The sequence below is a fragment of the Mesocricetus auratus genome, unplaced genomic scaffold (genome assembly GCF_017639785.1).
Source record: "Mesocricetus auratus isolate SY011 unplaced genomic scaffold, BCM_Maur_2.0 Super-Scaffold_100019, whole genome shotgun sequence".
Taxonomy (NCBI): Eukaryota; Metazoa; Chordata; class Mammalia; order Rodentia; family Cricetidae; genus Mesocricetus; species Mesocricetus auratus.
The window spans coordinates 6,480,674-6,496,779 of NW_024429200.1; the positions used below are offsets into that span (position 1 = coordinate 6,480,674).

Consider the following 16,106-nt stretch of genomic DNA (forward strand, 5'->3'; position numbering starts at 1 on the left):
TTGGGAGGAGGAGGCAACAAGATGAGGGATTTAAGAGCAAGTTTAGTTATGAGGTTTAGTTACGATGGCTTGTGAGGCCACACGAATCGGACCATGGGTCAAAAAGTGCTTTAAAATTAAAAGAATTAATGAAAGAGTGAGGGGATTCAGCCTAGAAGGAATGGGGGGGCACCTGCTTCTTTAGTCCATACTTGAGGCTGTGAACTAGAACAAGCAACCATGCCAAGACAAGGAAAGGCAGGCATGCAAGAGAGAGAAAAGAGCGGGGCAGGGAGGGAGAGATCATGTGTGTCACCTTCTCCTCGTGAAAGCTAGGCTCTTCTGTAATTGAAGGCTCCCTTGACTTTGCTGTGCGGCATTAGGTGGCAAACCCAAGGCCCTGCACATAGTAAGTAAGCATTCTGACACTGAACTCCATTCCCACCCCAGCACCCACATGGGCTCACAACTGCCTCTAACAACTCCAGGGGATCTGCCACCCTCTTCTGGCCTCCCTGGGTACTGCATGCACATGGTGCACATACATACATTCAAACATATTAAATAAATAAACATTTTAATCAAAATAATAACCATCTACTGTTGACTTAACTGAAAAGTGGAGTGTTATTGGAGTCCAAGTGAAAAACAAACAATGCTATCCATATTAATAACATCAATAACACCGAAAATCCTAATAAGCCAGGAGTGGTAGGTGGCACGTACCCATGTAAATGGATGCATGTTTCCTGATCCCAAATAACCGACTCAGAGACTGAATATGATTTATGACTGCTCAGTCAATAGCTGAGGCTTGTTACCAGCTAATGCTTACACTTAAATTAACCCATATTTCTGTTTCTGCTCTGCCACCTGGTTCATGGCTTGTTACCTCAATTTTTACACTTCCTTCTTGCTCAGCGGCTGTCTGGCTGTCTGGCATCCCTTCTAACGCCCCTGACCCCGCCCTTCCTCCTCCCATCATTCTCTCTGCATCAGGCTGTCTTTCCCAGTCTCTTCTTGCCCTGCTATTGGCCAATCAGTTTAATCCATAGCACACCTATAATGCTAGCACTTGGGAAGTTGAAGGAGGAGGAAGAGGTGTCCAAGGTTACCTCAGCTACATAAGCATGAAACCAATAGGGGTTCCTTTATACCTTGTCTCCAAAACAGAAAAATATCATAATAGCTTATCATTTTTAAAAGATTTGTTTTTATATGTATGTGTGGGTGTCTACATGTATAGATGTGGACCATACCCATGTTTGTCGCCTTCAGGGGCCAGAAGAGGGTGACAGATCTCCTTAAACCAGAGTTACCGTTGGTTGTGAGCCTCCTGATGTGTCCTGGGAACTGAACCCAGGTCCTCTGGAAAAGCAGGAAGCACTCCTAACCTGTCGCCGTCTCCCCAGCCCCAATGAAGCCCATTCTTTAATGAAGGGCAGGAAGTAATCCAAGTGTCTTGCATATATTAGTTCCTTTACCTCCACAACCATGTAACACTGGACACGATTCACTGAGTTTTTCCCTTTGGTAGGAAAAGCCAGGAGTCCTGACCCCCAGCTCTAAGAACCCAGAACCGAACAGGAAGAAGTACAGATCCCACCACGACCAAATGATCTGCAAGTGCCTCTCCCTGAGCATATCCTACGCCGCTACCATTGGCGGCCTGACCACCATTATTGGCACGTCGACCAGCCTTATTTTCCTAGAGCATTTCAACAAGTAAGTAATTCACTCGGTCAGCAAGTACTGGGCCAGCACCCTCTATGGGTGGCTGGACCAGGAGGGGACTAGGAGCCAGGGACATAGCAGCAGTCAGAGCAGGGTGGCTTCTGTGCCGGTTGAGGAGAGTTAGAGGAGTTCAGGATGCTGCTCAGGGAGCTCTTCCACCCTCAGAGGGGACAGTGACGATGGGGCCACCTTCAGGGAGGGTGATGGGGATGGGGCCGCCCGGATGATGAGGCAGGGGAGCCAGATGGAAACCTTCCAAAGAGCTTACGGCAGTGGGAGGACTCCAAGGCTGCAGAGTGGAGCACTTAAAAGAAATGACAGGGCAAAGGGGGCCAGGGAGGGAGAAGGACAGATGCCAAAGAGCTGGCCAGACCCACAGAGAGCTTGGACAGCACCAGGAAGGCCATGAGAAGCCTTCAGGTTGAGGAGTCAGAGTTATAGTTGATGAGCAACATGGAATAGGGGACCTAGGGACAGAAGTCCTTGTGGTCTCGGGAGGGAGTGCCAGTGAGGAGGAGGAGGAGGAGGAGGAGGAGGAGGAGGAGGAGGAGCGGAGTTGAGTCTGCACAGTTCTAGATAAGGTCTGATCAAATGTTACTGCAGTTTCCTCTGTCCTTGGCCCTTCTGAAGGAGCTCTTGGCTATCACTCCCAAGTATAGCCTCCATTCCTTACCCCTGGCCTGATCTTTACCCTCCAGCCAGTATCCGGCGGCAGAGGTGGTGAACTTCGGAACCTGGTTCCTCTTCAGCTTCCCCATCTCGCTCATCATGCTGGTGGTCAGCTGGTTCTGGATGCACTGGCTCTTCCTGGGCTGCAAGTGAGTGCCAGGGCCCTGCTGGCACACATCCAGGTTTTCCCAAAGCCTGTGGGTCAAGCAGGAAGGCCCCGCTCCAAGTGGGCAGACCCAGACCCAACAGCCTGTGCTCTGGGGATGAAGGAGGTCGGACCAGGAGCTGAACATTGTCTTCTGGAGACGCGAAGATTTCACGAACTCTGTACTTCCCTCTCAGTGAACAGCGAGATGTCCCTAATTCCAACCACTGACCGGTCTATAGACAGCCTTAAAAAGTGATAGAGTTTCATTGGCCTCAAATCAGAGAGTCACCTCAACCACTCTTAGAAACATGGTTCTAAGTAAAGCTGCCCTGACTTTAATTCTATAGACAGGGGAGATTTCTGTTTAGAAGTTTGTATGGAATGTGATCAGATTTCTCAAAATGACAAGTTGGACATGACCCTTGTGATATTATTTCTAATATTAAACTGCTTAGTAAGCCTTTTCTTCATAACCGTCCGTCTACTCTAAATGTGATCAACCTCAGATGCAAAAGAGGAAAATACATATGATGCTTTCTTGGTGTATGGAACCCATCACTCCGTTGGTCAAGAAATGTTTCCTTTTTCTCAACGTATTGTCAATCCAATGAAGGCTGTGTACAACAGGCCAGTGTTGTCATATAAAGCTAGCACCTACTTTTACCCCAGGCAAACCTTGTCCCTAGACAAATAAGTGTGTGTGTGCACACACATGCACACATGCACACACGCTCCCCCCAACACTCTGACTACTCACATGCAAGACAGTGGTGTGGAGGAAGCAACTAGGTATAAGCACCCAGCTACACATCTGTAAGACATAACCCCACACTGACACACCCCAACCACATCCGGACGGATATAAACAAGGGCCAGAGGAAGGTCTAAGACGGGCTGGGTAACTAGGCAGACAGGAGGAGGGTGGGGCATGGTGTATGAAGAGGCGAGGAGGTCACAGCAGGAGAGGAGCAGTGTTTCTGGCCTCAGACGTGTATTTTACTTCTGTGCCCACTCTCCCTTCTTAGCTTCAAAGAGACCTGTTCTCTGAGCAAGAAGAAGAAGACCAAAAGGGAGGAGCTGTCAGAGAAGAGGATCCGGGAGGAATACGAGAAGCTGGGAGACATTAGGTAAGAACTACTCCGTTCCCCTTTCCCCTGCCCAGGCAATGGTGAAGGGAACCAGCAGCCTTGGTCCTGACAGTCCCCCACGTTAGCAGAGTTTTCCAGAACCCCAAATCGGAGCATGTAGAAGGTGCTATTTAATGTCAGAGCCATGCTGGCCCAGATTTCAGGGGCCACCCTCTTCTATCTTCAGAGTCCAAGGCATGGGGCGGGGTATCTAGTGGGACGGTTGGAGAAAAACCAACAGGAAGAAAGCACAGACACTCACAGATCATGCTCGACTCCTTGAAAAGCCAGGGATCTTTACATTTATCAAATGGGCCACCACAGTAATCAGCTGTCACCCCAGCTGGGGACCTCAGTGCTATCTTTAGAGCACAAGCCACAGACTTGAAGATGGGAGGGCCAGGACATCACTACCAACTCCAACATCACTAACACCGCTGTGAGCATTCCCACAGCTCCCTGGTTCAGCCATCTGACTAATGCTGTATCTCCTCTCTTAAGAGTGTTCCCCATACAGAACTTAGAGTAAAAAAATCAGATTTAAATTCTATTTTAAAGCTTTAATTTATAAAAGGAATAAATATTCATGGTTTGCCATTTATGAAATATAGGGACGCTTTTAATCCCAGTACTTGGGAGGCAGAGGCAGGCAAATCTCTGTCAGTTAGAGGCCAGCCTGGTCTACAGAGTGAGTTCCAGGACAGCAAGAGCTGTTACACAGAGAAACCCTGTCCTGAAAATAAATAAATAAAATGGGCTTGTATCCTAGTGTTAATTGTTAGCATAATATATTCCTTTCCAGTGTGTGTGTGTGTGTGTGTGTGTGTGTGTGTGTGTGTGTGTGTGTGTGTGATTAAGCTGGGTTTATAGTCCCAATTAACTCCAAAGGTTGAGGCAGGAAGGTAAGTTCAAGACTAGACTGAACAACTTAGACTATTTCAAATTAAAGTCAGAGGGAGTTGGGAAGGTTAACTCAATGATAGAGTACTTACTGAGCATGCAAAAAGCCCTGGATTCAAGCCTCAGTACTACAGGATTTGCATATTATAAATATATGTATATCCATATACATATCTAATGTATATATTTTATAAGACTCATACTGAACATAGTTGTATATGCTGTCTGTTTTCACTTGGAACAATGCTGTATATGCTGTCTGTTTTCACTTGGAACATAGTTGTATATGCTGTCTGTTTTCACTTGGAACAATGCTGTATATGCTGTCTGTTTTCACTTGGAACATAGTTGTATATGCTGTCTGTTTTCACTTGGAACATTGCTGTATATGCCGTCTACTTTCATTTTTCTGCTCTGATTTATGTCCCTGTGTCATTCATTCTGTCATGACAGCATGACTGTTAATAGTTGGATCTCATTTGAACAATAATATCAAAATGTATTCACTGTCACTGAATCTAATTGGAAAAACAACGCTGTTGCTTCCCTTTGCCATAGTTAATAACTCACTGTCCATTGCCAGTTATTGTCTCAGGTAAAGGGAATATCCAAAACTAAAGCTCCTAAGGCATACGGTAAACTGCCCTAAAACACGGGTTGGTAGCAGTTGGTGCTGCCACCAGCAGGACCTAACGGTGCTCACTATTTGGTGCTCTCCTGAGAGAAGATTAGGCTGTTGTATTCATGCTGTGCTCTCTCCCTCCCACCTACCTTTCTCCGGGAAACGTGGTTTCTGTCATCTCTAGCATCCTTGTCAGCTCTCGTTCTAAGTCACTGCCAGCCATGCTAGCACTCAAGTAGCTCAAGCAGCAGCTGCGTTCTACGCCATCGGTGCTGGGGGTCTGAATAGGAGCGTCCAGGAGCCATGGGGAAAAGCTCTAAGTTCCCAGCGCCTGAGGAGGGGTCTTCCTGCTTTCTTTGACAGCTACCCTGAAATGGTGACTGCATTTTTCTTCATCCTGATGACAGTGCTGTGGTTTACCCGCGAGCCTGGCTTCGTCCCTGGCTGGGATTCTTTCTTTGAAAAGTAAGTGACGCTGTCTCTTCCCGAACCCCAGCCCCACTCATTCCTCAAGCTGTAACCATATGCTACACAAACCCAAGAAGCGTTTTTAGCCCTTGAGGAAACCATTCTTTCTAAGGAAGTGGCAGTACAGAGCCAGGAAGAAACAGTGCTGGGAGTCCCTGTCTGGGGGTCGGAACCAGGGGCCGCCACTTACCAGCTGTGTGACCTTAGTCATCTCACAGAAGTGCTTGGTGCCTCCCCTATCTCCTAGGATGCCAAGGGTGCTAAGGGGGAAACATCTATAAAGGACTAGCTTAATGAGACTGTGGCCTCAGAGTCCCGTGGAGGACGAAGCCACCAGGCGAGGTGCACACAGGTTTCCAGGCCACCGCTGTGGATTTACAAGCTCTCCCAGCGCCAACATTGAGCCGTGGTCCTCACAGCAGAGAGGCCCGTGCTTTGTCTGCTGTTATCTAAACACCTCTGATCATGCCTAAACTCAAGGACTGTCACTTGACACTAAGAACACCTCCCTCCCTCACAGAGTCTGTCTCCAAGGCATTAACCCTGCCTATGAGTCCACCATAGCCGAGCACAAAAACTGGCAAAAGTCTTGTTTTTGTCGCTGCCGGGTTAGGTCCCATGAAGAGGTGCTGTGCTCCCACAACCTGTCCTGAGACTTGTGTTGCTCTCAAGGATTCCTTTCTCTCCTCCTGCTGCCACGTGTCTCTCTTTGCTAGGAAAGGCTACCGCACTGATGCCACCGTCTCTGTATTCCTTGGCTTCCTGCTTTTCCTCATTCCAGCAAAGAAGCCCTGCTTTGGGAAGAAGAGTGATGGTGAGAGAAGACCTTAAGGGACAACGCTGGGGGTGGCTTTAATCAGAGAATATCAGAATTTCCAAGAGACTTTCCAAGGCCCTTCAGAGTCCAACCCAGCTAGCTGGCTCCCAACCCCTGCCATGTATGCATTAGGTAGGCCCTTCACAAGCCATCCCTCTGGGCTCTTGCCTGCCTCCATCTCTTCCTGTCTGCGATCCAGGGGCAAGCCAGGAGCCCACCCAGGGGATAGAGCCCATCATCACATGGAAGGACTTCCAGAAAACTATGCCCTGGGAGATCGTCATCCTGGTTGGAGGAGGCTATGCCCTGGCTTCTGGCAGCAAGGTAACGACTCAGTTCTCCGCTCCATCAAATATTGGTCCAGAAGCTTCCTAAGGAGTCCATTACAACCCTGAAGGAGAGACTAGAAGTTGCCAAGGGAGAGCATGATGGTCACCGAGTCAGTAGGAAGGATGGTAACACAACAGGACAGTCGCTGTCTCCTTCCTGGCCATCTTAGTTGGTGCCACAAGTCAGCACAGATATTGTCTTTGCAGGCCCCGTACTGTCACAAGCAAGAGGAATTGGGTATTTTATAGACATGTCCTTTCTGGGGTCTCGTACCACTGACATGAGGTGGGTTGCAAAGGCTCATAGAGACCCCACGTGACAATTCAGCAGATTGTCCCTCTGTCCGTCTACACGCCTAGACTGGGCCTCTCAGAGAATCTTAGCTGAAGCTGATGGAAGTCTGATTGGCTTCCTGGTTGGGAACACTCATCTTGGGATCTTTCTAGTGAGGCTGGTGGGAAATAATTGAAGCTCTCCCTCCACCACTAGCCCTCTATGAAGAAAAGAACCCTGTGAGTGAATTGGATTAAGGTTCAGGCTGCCTCTCCCTATCTCATGGCTACATACACTAACCTGCCCCAAACTCGGTATATTTGCAATCTTAAAATTGATTTAATGTATGAGTGTTTTGCCTGCGTGTGTGTGTGTGTGCACGCACGCACACGCACGCACACATGTGCATACTGTATGTATGCCAGCGTTCAGTAGACAGTAGATCCCCAAGAACTGGAGTTAGGGTCAGTTGTGAGCCACCATGGGGTGTTGGGAACTGAAACCCTACTCTCCATTTCCGTATCACCTTTGGAGTCACTGGGCTACTCTAAGAAGAGCCTGAGCATGTCAGCCACAGAAAAGAGAAAAAAGAAAATGCACCTGAGGATCTGGGATGTCTCGGTACAGAACCCCAATGCGATCGAGCGTCTTTTAGGAGAGGAGGGGTAGCCCTCACCATTGCAAGGGACCTGCACAGAGTGAGGCTAAGGACAGAAAACGTTGAGGGTGACCTTGGCGTGCAAAGCTGCGGGTAGAGACTCCCAATCCTGCCTAGAGAGGATCTTGTGGCCAAGGTGGGTGGCTCTAATGCCCCATGACCAGGAACCCCAAAGACAGAATGTTGTACAACCTTGAGACATGTCTGAGCTATAAAATTCATCTCCTCATAAACTCAGCGTGGGCTCTGGTGAGGCCAGACAGATGGGCTGAGGCCTGGTAGCCCTCCCAGGGGGCAGTACCGACCCCTCGGCCTACACGCTCCCTCTGGAACACTCCCTCTGGAACATGCTGCCACTCCTTTCCTCTCACGGTACTCCTCCCGCAGAGCTCTGGCCTCTCCACGTGGATTGGACACCAGATGCTGTCCCTGAGCAGCCTCCCACCATGGGCTATCACTCTGCTGGCGTGCGTCCTGGTGTCCATTGTCACGGAGTTTGTCAGCAACCCAGCCACCATCACCATCTTCCTGCCCATCCTGTGTACCCTGGTGAGTAGATGAGACATGCGCCCCAGGGCCTCAGTGTCCAGCCTGACCCGGAAGCAGTTTTCAAAGCTCTTCCTCTCTCACTACTCTCCACTTACAGTGTTGGTGTTCAATCTGTAGTGTAAGCAGTGAATTTTTTCAAGTGGCAATTAGTACATTAAAATTATACATTAATATATCAATAGTTTAGAAACACTTTTCAAAAAAAGCAGAATTAATTTATTTGAGAGTAGCATGGACTGCATAATGAAGCCATCTCAGGAAAACAAATATACAAGACCCTAGCTTGAACAGGCACCACCTCCAATGTCAGCCTAACTCCATGACCTCAGGCCAGTTTGTAATGACTGGAGCAAGTGCTGAAGTCCCCAAAGTAATACACTTGATTGAATGTTGCACCAGGAAATGCAGGGCATGAAGACCCCTGCTGATCTCCTACAAAGTCCTTCCCGCTCCGTGCAATGCCAACTCTCAAGGCTACTCTGCTCTCTGCTCTCTGCTCAGATGTCTGTGTTTGCCTCTGCCTTCCAGCACAGGGAGGAGTGCTGGAACTAAATACATATGCCACAATGCCTTTCAAGACCATTTTCCTATACTGAAGGCAAGGCCATGGGTTTAGATCCCAAAGAGAGCAACTAAACTATCTTCCAGGGTTGGAAAGTCCCTCAGATCTATACCCCAAGGGTGAGGGATTCTTGCCCCAATTAAAGACACTTATTCATGAGATTCTTCTTTTTTTTTTTTTTTTTTTTTGGTTTTTTCGAGACGGGGTTTCTCTGTATTGTTTTGGAGGCTGTCCTGGAACTAGCTTTGTAGACCAGGCTGGCCTCGAACTCACAGAGATCCGCCTGCCTCTGCCTCCCGAGTGCTGGGATTAAAGGCGTGCGCCACCAACGCCCCGCGAGATTCTTCTTAAAGAAGGCATTTCTTAGTAAAGAGTGAACTTCAAGAAACACTTCATTAAGATGTCCCCTCCCACCAAAACTCAGACATGCATCCTTGGAGTTGCCTCTGAGTCTCAGCCCTGTGGGCAGAAGTATCTGCATACCCAGAGGGCAGGGAACTAACAAGCCCCAAAACATGGCATCCGACACCAGGCCAGCACTAAAGCACATTCCATGCCAACATATTCTCAGGGTTAATGTCACTGTGACTTTTCTCTTCCAGTCTGAGACATTGCACATCAATCCACTATACACACTGGTCCCCGTCACCATGTCAATCTCCTTCGCTGTGATGTTGCCGGTGGGCAACCCCCCCAACGCCATCGTCTTCAGCTATGGACACTGCCAGATCAAAGATATGGTGAGCTGTGGGTGCCCTCTGCCAGGCCTGTCCCGTGAGGGTTGCGATGGTTCACTGTGTGGGCTTCTCCTGGAGCAGCTCCCATTTCATAGCAGGCTCCCAGCGCTCTCGCTGGTGTGTGGAAATAATGATTCCTGTAAAAAGGCTCTTGGTTGGCCTGTAAGCTCCAGGAATAGCAATGGGCTTTCCCTAACTGTCACGTGGAAAAAAGCAGGCATGGGGAGAGAGAAAGCTACCAGGGCACAGGCTATGGCCTCGTTCCAGAAGGCATGAGCTTGCACAAACCTTCCCTGGACAAGTGCTGATTCATTCATGGACAGTGGAGTACGAGAAACTGTATGAACCCGGGTGAAAGGTGTCCTGTGAGAACAGCATCCTTCTGTTCAGTTCTGACCCAAGCAAGGAAGCCCCGAAGCAGTGATACCAAGTAGACCGCCTCCACTCCAGACTCTGGCTTCCAGCTGTCTCCAAGACATGGCGCTGCATAGCACTGGGCATGCTCACATTCCACTCCCGGCCCGTAATCACGGCTGATCTTAATCCTCAAAGCCGACCACAGGCGAGGAGATAGTAAACAAACTAATACAGTGAAGCCCAACTGTCTGAAGCCAGTCCCATTACCCTTGCTGAGGAGAAACTTTTCCTCAGTGGCCACACACAGCAGCAGAGATCTCCTTATGTTTAATATAGTTCCCCATCATTTTGTCACACAAATCACAACAGTCCTCAGATCTGGTTTCCCAGGTAGCTCACAGACCTCCTAGGCTTCTACTTCATGATGAGAGTGCTACAGGCAAGAAGCTGATTCTTATCACTCTGTGCCATCCCCGCTCCCCCTCCCTTCCCCGCCTTTCCAGTCCTTCCACAGAACTTGAAGAGGGAGAATAGAGCTAGAACCATCCAGAAAGCTCCTGGGAACTTGGGGGCAAGGCTAAGGCGGGGCCTGGGGAGGGCTCACTGTGGGGCAATCGGGCTACTGTTGACTCAGAATCACTGGGGCTTTCTGGCTTTTGTCCCACAGGTGAAAGCTGGCCTAGGAGTCAATGTCATTGGCCTGGTGATAGTGATGGTGGCCATCAATACCTGGGGAGTTAGCCTCTTCCACTTGGACACGTTCCCAGCCTGGGCTAAGGTCAGCAACATCACCGATCAGACCTAACGCAAGTGGACAGGCGTTAGCAGAGTCACAGGCAAACAGAAACACCAGGAGCACACAGCCCAGGCCCACACGGGGGACATCCCTGCCACCAGACGTGCTGGGCGTGTTTCCTTCCCAGCCTGCCTGCTTCCCTTAGCACTACTCTCAAGAAAGCCGACATCTGCTCTCTCCCTGTGTCCAGCCTTAACACTTCCTGAAGACCAGAACCGCTGCAAGCCTTAGATCCCTGAGGGGAGCCTCACTAACCGACTGGCCTCACCTGGCTTCATGCTGCCTGTCATGCTTTCCTAGGAAGCGGAGAGAGCAGAAACTCTGCCTACACAGACCAGGAGACCTGTGGCCTCTCTTCTGGGGGGCAAGGCTTAGTGTTCTCAAGCATGTCTGTGACTAGAAAATGGCAACTCCTGGGAGAGCCTCTTTGTGGCAATCTGTACTTTGGTCAGTTTTATTTGCCTTAAGTCTCTTTCTAGTGGTTCCCCTTTACCTGGGCACCAAATTGCTGCAAAGAAATAATATCCCCTTTAGAAAGAGGCTGGCCTTATTCCATCAAAGGAAATAGGTGGTTAAAAAAAAAAAAGCATTGTGGGATCCGCATCTCTATGCACTATCATTAACTGAAACGCCGTTGCCTTGTGAGTATGGTGAGGGAGAAGAAAGTTCACATTAGGGAGACCAGAACTCCAGTTAAGACCACAGTATTATTGATATACACTTGCTTCTCCATGTAATGACCAGCTTGTTTCTGAGAACACCAAGTCCTAAGTAGTCCCAAAGTCCCTGCCAGTCCCATGCATCCCTGAGCCCTACAAGGGGAAGATGTGTCTTGGGTTCTTTACAATGTATTAAACTCTAACTGCTTAATAAATGTTTCTGATGGGAAAAAAATCACTTCAAAGCAAGGCCTACTCCTTCTGCTGGAGGACAGCGTCATTTTACCCATCAGATGCCCTTGCTGGGCAGCTACATAGAGATCTCCATCCCTTCTGTTTGCTGACATTCATGCTTCTGATTTCACTATCATTGCTTGTTAAGTATCTTAGAAAAGGAGTCTCCTGCAGTAACTACACTTTGTAACCGATTTAACTTTACTACCGATGGCATACAGTTTCTTGTGACAATTTATCTGTTAAAACACACCTTTAGCTTACCACGAGTCTGAGTTGTGAAGCTCCTGGTGTGCCAGTCAATGCTTCTAGGCTCCACAGAACGTAACCAAGCAGGTTTAACCGGGACTGTGACCACTTACTTCTACCTTACTAATGAGCACAGCCAATCACAGCAGCGAAGACTTCACAAGCCCATACACAATGCCAATAGGGTAGCTGGCATCAAATTAATGGCATCCCAATGCAATTTGCTTTAAAACGTTTTGACGTTCAGAACCATTAGAGAACTCCTGGGTTAGACAAGAAAAGCACAGGTAATATGACTCAGGAGAACAGGGCTAAAAGGACAAAGGAAAGCTCGCACAGCCGCTGCCGCAGGCTCTCCATTAGCGGACGCCTTCAACCGTCACAGTCTTGACGGGGCTGTGCGCAGAACAGCACCCCCTTCCCTAACCCAGACTCAGGCCAAGCATGACTGCCTACCTTGACAATGGAGTGGCAGGAGTGATTTACCGCTCGCTGTTGTCTAAAAGCATTTCACTCCAGACCGTCGTGGCAGGGCTTGGTTTTTATTTTCTGCTATCACACGATATTTGTGAAAATACAATCATCTTCCACTAGCTCATCTTCCAGATGACGAAATGGAGCTGAGGACATTAAGTATGGCTGCATCTTATTCTTGTAAGCTGCGTACCAAATTTGCTCAACACTGCCTTTGAAATCCCTGTTAAGTCATCTGTGTCATAGCTACCTTTGGTTGCCAACTTGACACATCTGCAAAGAGGCAACCTCAGCTGAAGAGCTGCCCCCATCAGATTGGTCAGTGGGCGTGTCTATGGAGTATTTCCTTAACTGCTAACTGGCATAAGAGGACCTAGCCGCTGGAAGCTGTGCCATTCCTGGGCAGGTACGTACCTGCGCTGTGTAAGGCAGCTGAGCAAGCCAGGGGAAGCAAGTCAGTAGGCAGCACTGCTCCTTGGCCTCTGCTTCCGTTTCTGCCTTTAGGGTCCTACCTTGAGCTCCTGGGTCTTGTTGATGATGGACTGTAGCCTGTAAGCAAAATGAACTCTTTGCTTCACAGGCTGCTGTTGGTCAGAGTGTTACGAGAACACAGCAACAGTGAGCACGAGTATGACCCCTCACACTTATTATTCACACAGCACGGAGACTCACATCCATTATCACGGTTTCTAAAAACTGCTCCCTCTCCTCCCATGGAGGGTATGTGTCAGCTATATGCAGATGCACACCACTGTTTACAGGGGACTTGAGCATCTCGGATCTTGCTATCTACAGGGGGCCTGGAACCGATCCCCTGTGAATACCAAAGACAGCACAGTTAGTCTCACATGCAGACACTCCACTGTTAGAATCTCTCAACACTAGAACCACTGTCGGTACTTCAAGATGCTTGGGCAACCCAAGTAAAGAGGCTGAAGTGTCTAAGCGAACACTATTTTACACTGCACTTTCTGTGCTAGCCCTGTGCATCTGCACGCGTGAGGTGACGCACCACACCCTTCCCACTGTCTGGCCACTGCGGCAACGATTCAGGCAAGGCTCCACCCTGCGCTCTTTCCACAAAAATCCCTGTGTTCTCTTTTGCTCACACTGTGCCTTATAAAACTGCCATCCATTACTTGGCTGAGTATATCGCTACCAGACTCAGGAAAATTATAGACCGAACCCCTGAAGTCCTAAGTACCACAAACTCCCCGTAAAGAAGAAGCAAGGTCTTAAAATAGTTTCGCTCCACTCATGTCCTGTCCCCTTCCATAAGGCAAGGTCCTAAGAGCAGGGAAAAGAACTCATTGGCAGGCATCGGGAGCAAACTCAAGGCTGGGAGCTTAAGAAAGGCCTCATTTACTACAGTACACTATCGTGTTCTTTCACAAGGAGAACCTTTAGAGTAATGTTTAAAATGTGGGAGAAGTCAACAGAAAAACAAACACTAGCACAGTATCTAGGGAGTGAACTGCCCAGTGGAAATGAAAACATTACGCATGTGGACGTGTGCACCAGGGCGAGTAGGACAGACGGCGAGGAAAACCACAGTAAGTTAGAGAAAAAGAAACAAGCTTTCTCCTTTACACTACAAGTATCTACCTATAAATCACCAACTCAGAAGATGCCACTGTGATGGCTCACAAAAGGTTGCCCTTTGAGAATATTAAATACTAGCTGGCTTTTTTTTTTCCTCTAGGTTATTTAATTTCCAACAATCATGCCAGGACGTGATGGCACACACTTTTTTTTTTTTTTCTCTGTGTATAGTCCTGGCTATACTGGAACTCACTTTGTAGGCTGGCCTCGAACTCACAGAGATCCGCCTGCCTCTGCTTCCCAAGTGCTGGCATTAGAGACACACCCCATCGTCCGGCTTAGCCACCACCATCCAGCTTGGCACAAACCTTTAATCCCAGTACTCAGGAGGCAGAGACAGAGATAGACGGATCTCTGAGTTTGAGGTCAGCCTGGTCCAGGGCAGCCAGGGCTACACAGAGAAACCTTGCCTCAAGAAACAAAATACATACATGCATAAAATAATTCCAATAATCCTGAAGTCTTCAATTTCACATGTCAGAGGAGCTATGGTAGTATTTTGAGTATCTCTCTTACGGCCACCCAAGGCAATTCTCTTAAAATATATCCACAGAATTCTCGGGTATTTTTTTAAATGGAGAAAGACAGGGCCTCCACAATCACAACCCCACTCACATCACCAATTTCCAGTGCCTGCCCCCCACAACTCAATAGTTCCAGATGCTTCCAGCACCTATGCCATTGGCAGATGCTTACCCAAGAGCTGAGCTACCTTTCACTGCTACAGGGCAGAAAGCCAGGGCTGGGGATAAAACTGCACAGCAGAGTGAGTACTTGCCCAGCATGTGCAAGGTCATGGGTCAGATCCCCAGAAAATAAGCAGTAAAAAAGCAGGAGACTGTACCTGAACAGCAAACGTGCAACTAGCCTATGCTGATTTCTGTGGTGGAGCCGAAATTAAGGCAGTTCTCCTTATAGAAACAATCCTATCGGTACAGGTAAGGGTCACTCCTGAGGAACCCCTCCGTCCCCCAGAGTTTGACTACATAAGATAATGTAAGAAGACTATGGGACTGCAGAGATGGCTCAGTGGTTAAGAGTACTCACTGCTCCTTCAAAGGAGCGGAGTTCATTCCTAGCATCCCATCAGGTGGCTCGCAACCGTCTGTAAGTCTAGCTGAATGGGATCCGACCCTCTTGTCTCCTCAGGGAACCTGCACTCACATGAACACACCCTTATGCAGACATATACATAGCTAAAAATAATATGAAAAGGGGCTGGAGAGACGGCTCAGAGGTTAAGGGCACTGGCTGCTCTACCAGAGGTCCTGAGTTCAATTCCCAGCACCCACAGGGTGGCTCACAACCATCTACAGTGAGATCTGATGCCCTCTTCTGGCATAAAGTCATACATGCAGATAGATCATTTATATACATAAAATAAATAAATCTTTTTAAAAACTAACATAAGTCTTTATACAAACACCTAATCTCCTAATATCTAAAAGCCCATTGTCTCCAAAGCTACCCATACAACAATGTTGTCACGATGGTTCTTTGCCAACTGCTTGCTAAAGAAGCCTTTACCCAGCATTCTGAATATCCTCCAAGGTGACAACCCTTCCTTCTTTGGGGCTATAGTTTTTCTGCTAAGGACCTAGTCATTTACAATCAAATCTTGTGAACTTGGTGGTACAAGAACAGTGGATACCACATACTGTATATTTTCATTGAAATATAAAAGACTCACCACAGAATACACCGCACTCTACGTGACTCATCAACTGGTTTGAAAGTGATTGCAGAAACACGACAGTACTGTGGCCCAAAGCAGCATGTTTCAACTAGTACTTGCTATTTATTGAACAGTTTGCAAAGCACAGTGTAACAGAGCACATACATCATCCCAACTGTTTCCCATGGAGCCCTCATGAGGTAGGTGTTACATTTCAGAAGAGCACACCACTTGCACACTGCCCAGCATTAGGGAGAAGCCAAGCCATAATTTGGTCTTCCCTTGTCTCCCACCAAAGGATGACTTCTACAGGGATAACATGCGTCCCCAAGTGTGTGTGAGGGCCATGTTCTGACTCCCACATGGGGCCAGTGTCCTCACTTTCTGAAAACAGGTGTCACTAAGTAATCCTTGCTACTGTTGTCCACTAAAATATCTTCAGAGAAGCATTGTCAAGGAAGCTGCCCAACGAGCCCTCTGAAACAAG

The 16,106-nt window shown here is 48.3% G+C and overlaps 1 protein-coding gene across 1 annotated transcript in view; it reads left to right on the forward strand.

The window, feature by feature from the left end:
- Slc13a4 (solute carrier family 13 member 4) overlaps nt 1–11,630 on the forward strand; it is a 37,409-nt gene extending 25,779 nt beyond the window's left edge. The window contains exons 8-16 of the mRNA XM_005082400.4: nt 1,517–1,704; nt 2,412–2,531; nt 3,556–3,657; nt 5,543–5,644; nt 6,364–6,461; nt 6,664–6,788; nt 8,113–8,274; nt 9,439–9,576; nt 10,598–11,630. Coding sequence (XP_005082457.1) covers nt 1,517–1,704; nt 2,412–2,531; nt 3,556–3,657; nt 5,543–5,644; nt 6,364–6,461; nt 6,664–6,788; nt 8,113–8,274; nt 9,439–9,576; nt 10,598–10,735 — 1,173 coding nt within the window. The 3' untranslated portion in view covers nt 10,736–11,630. The remainder of the gene's footprint in view (nt 1–1,516; nt 1,705–2,411; nt 2,532–3,555; nt 3,658–5,542; nt 5,645–6,363; nt 6,462–6,663; nt 6,789–8,112; nt 8,275–9,438; nt 9,577–10,597) is intronic.
- Nucleotides 11,631–16,106: the final 4,476 nt, after the last annotated feature.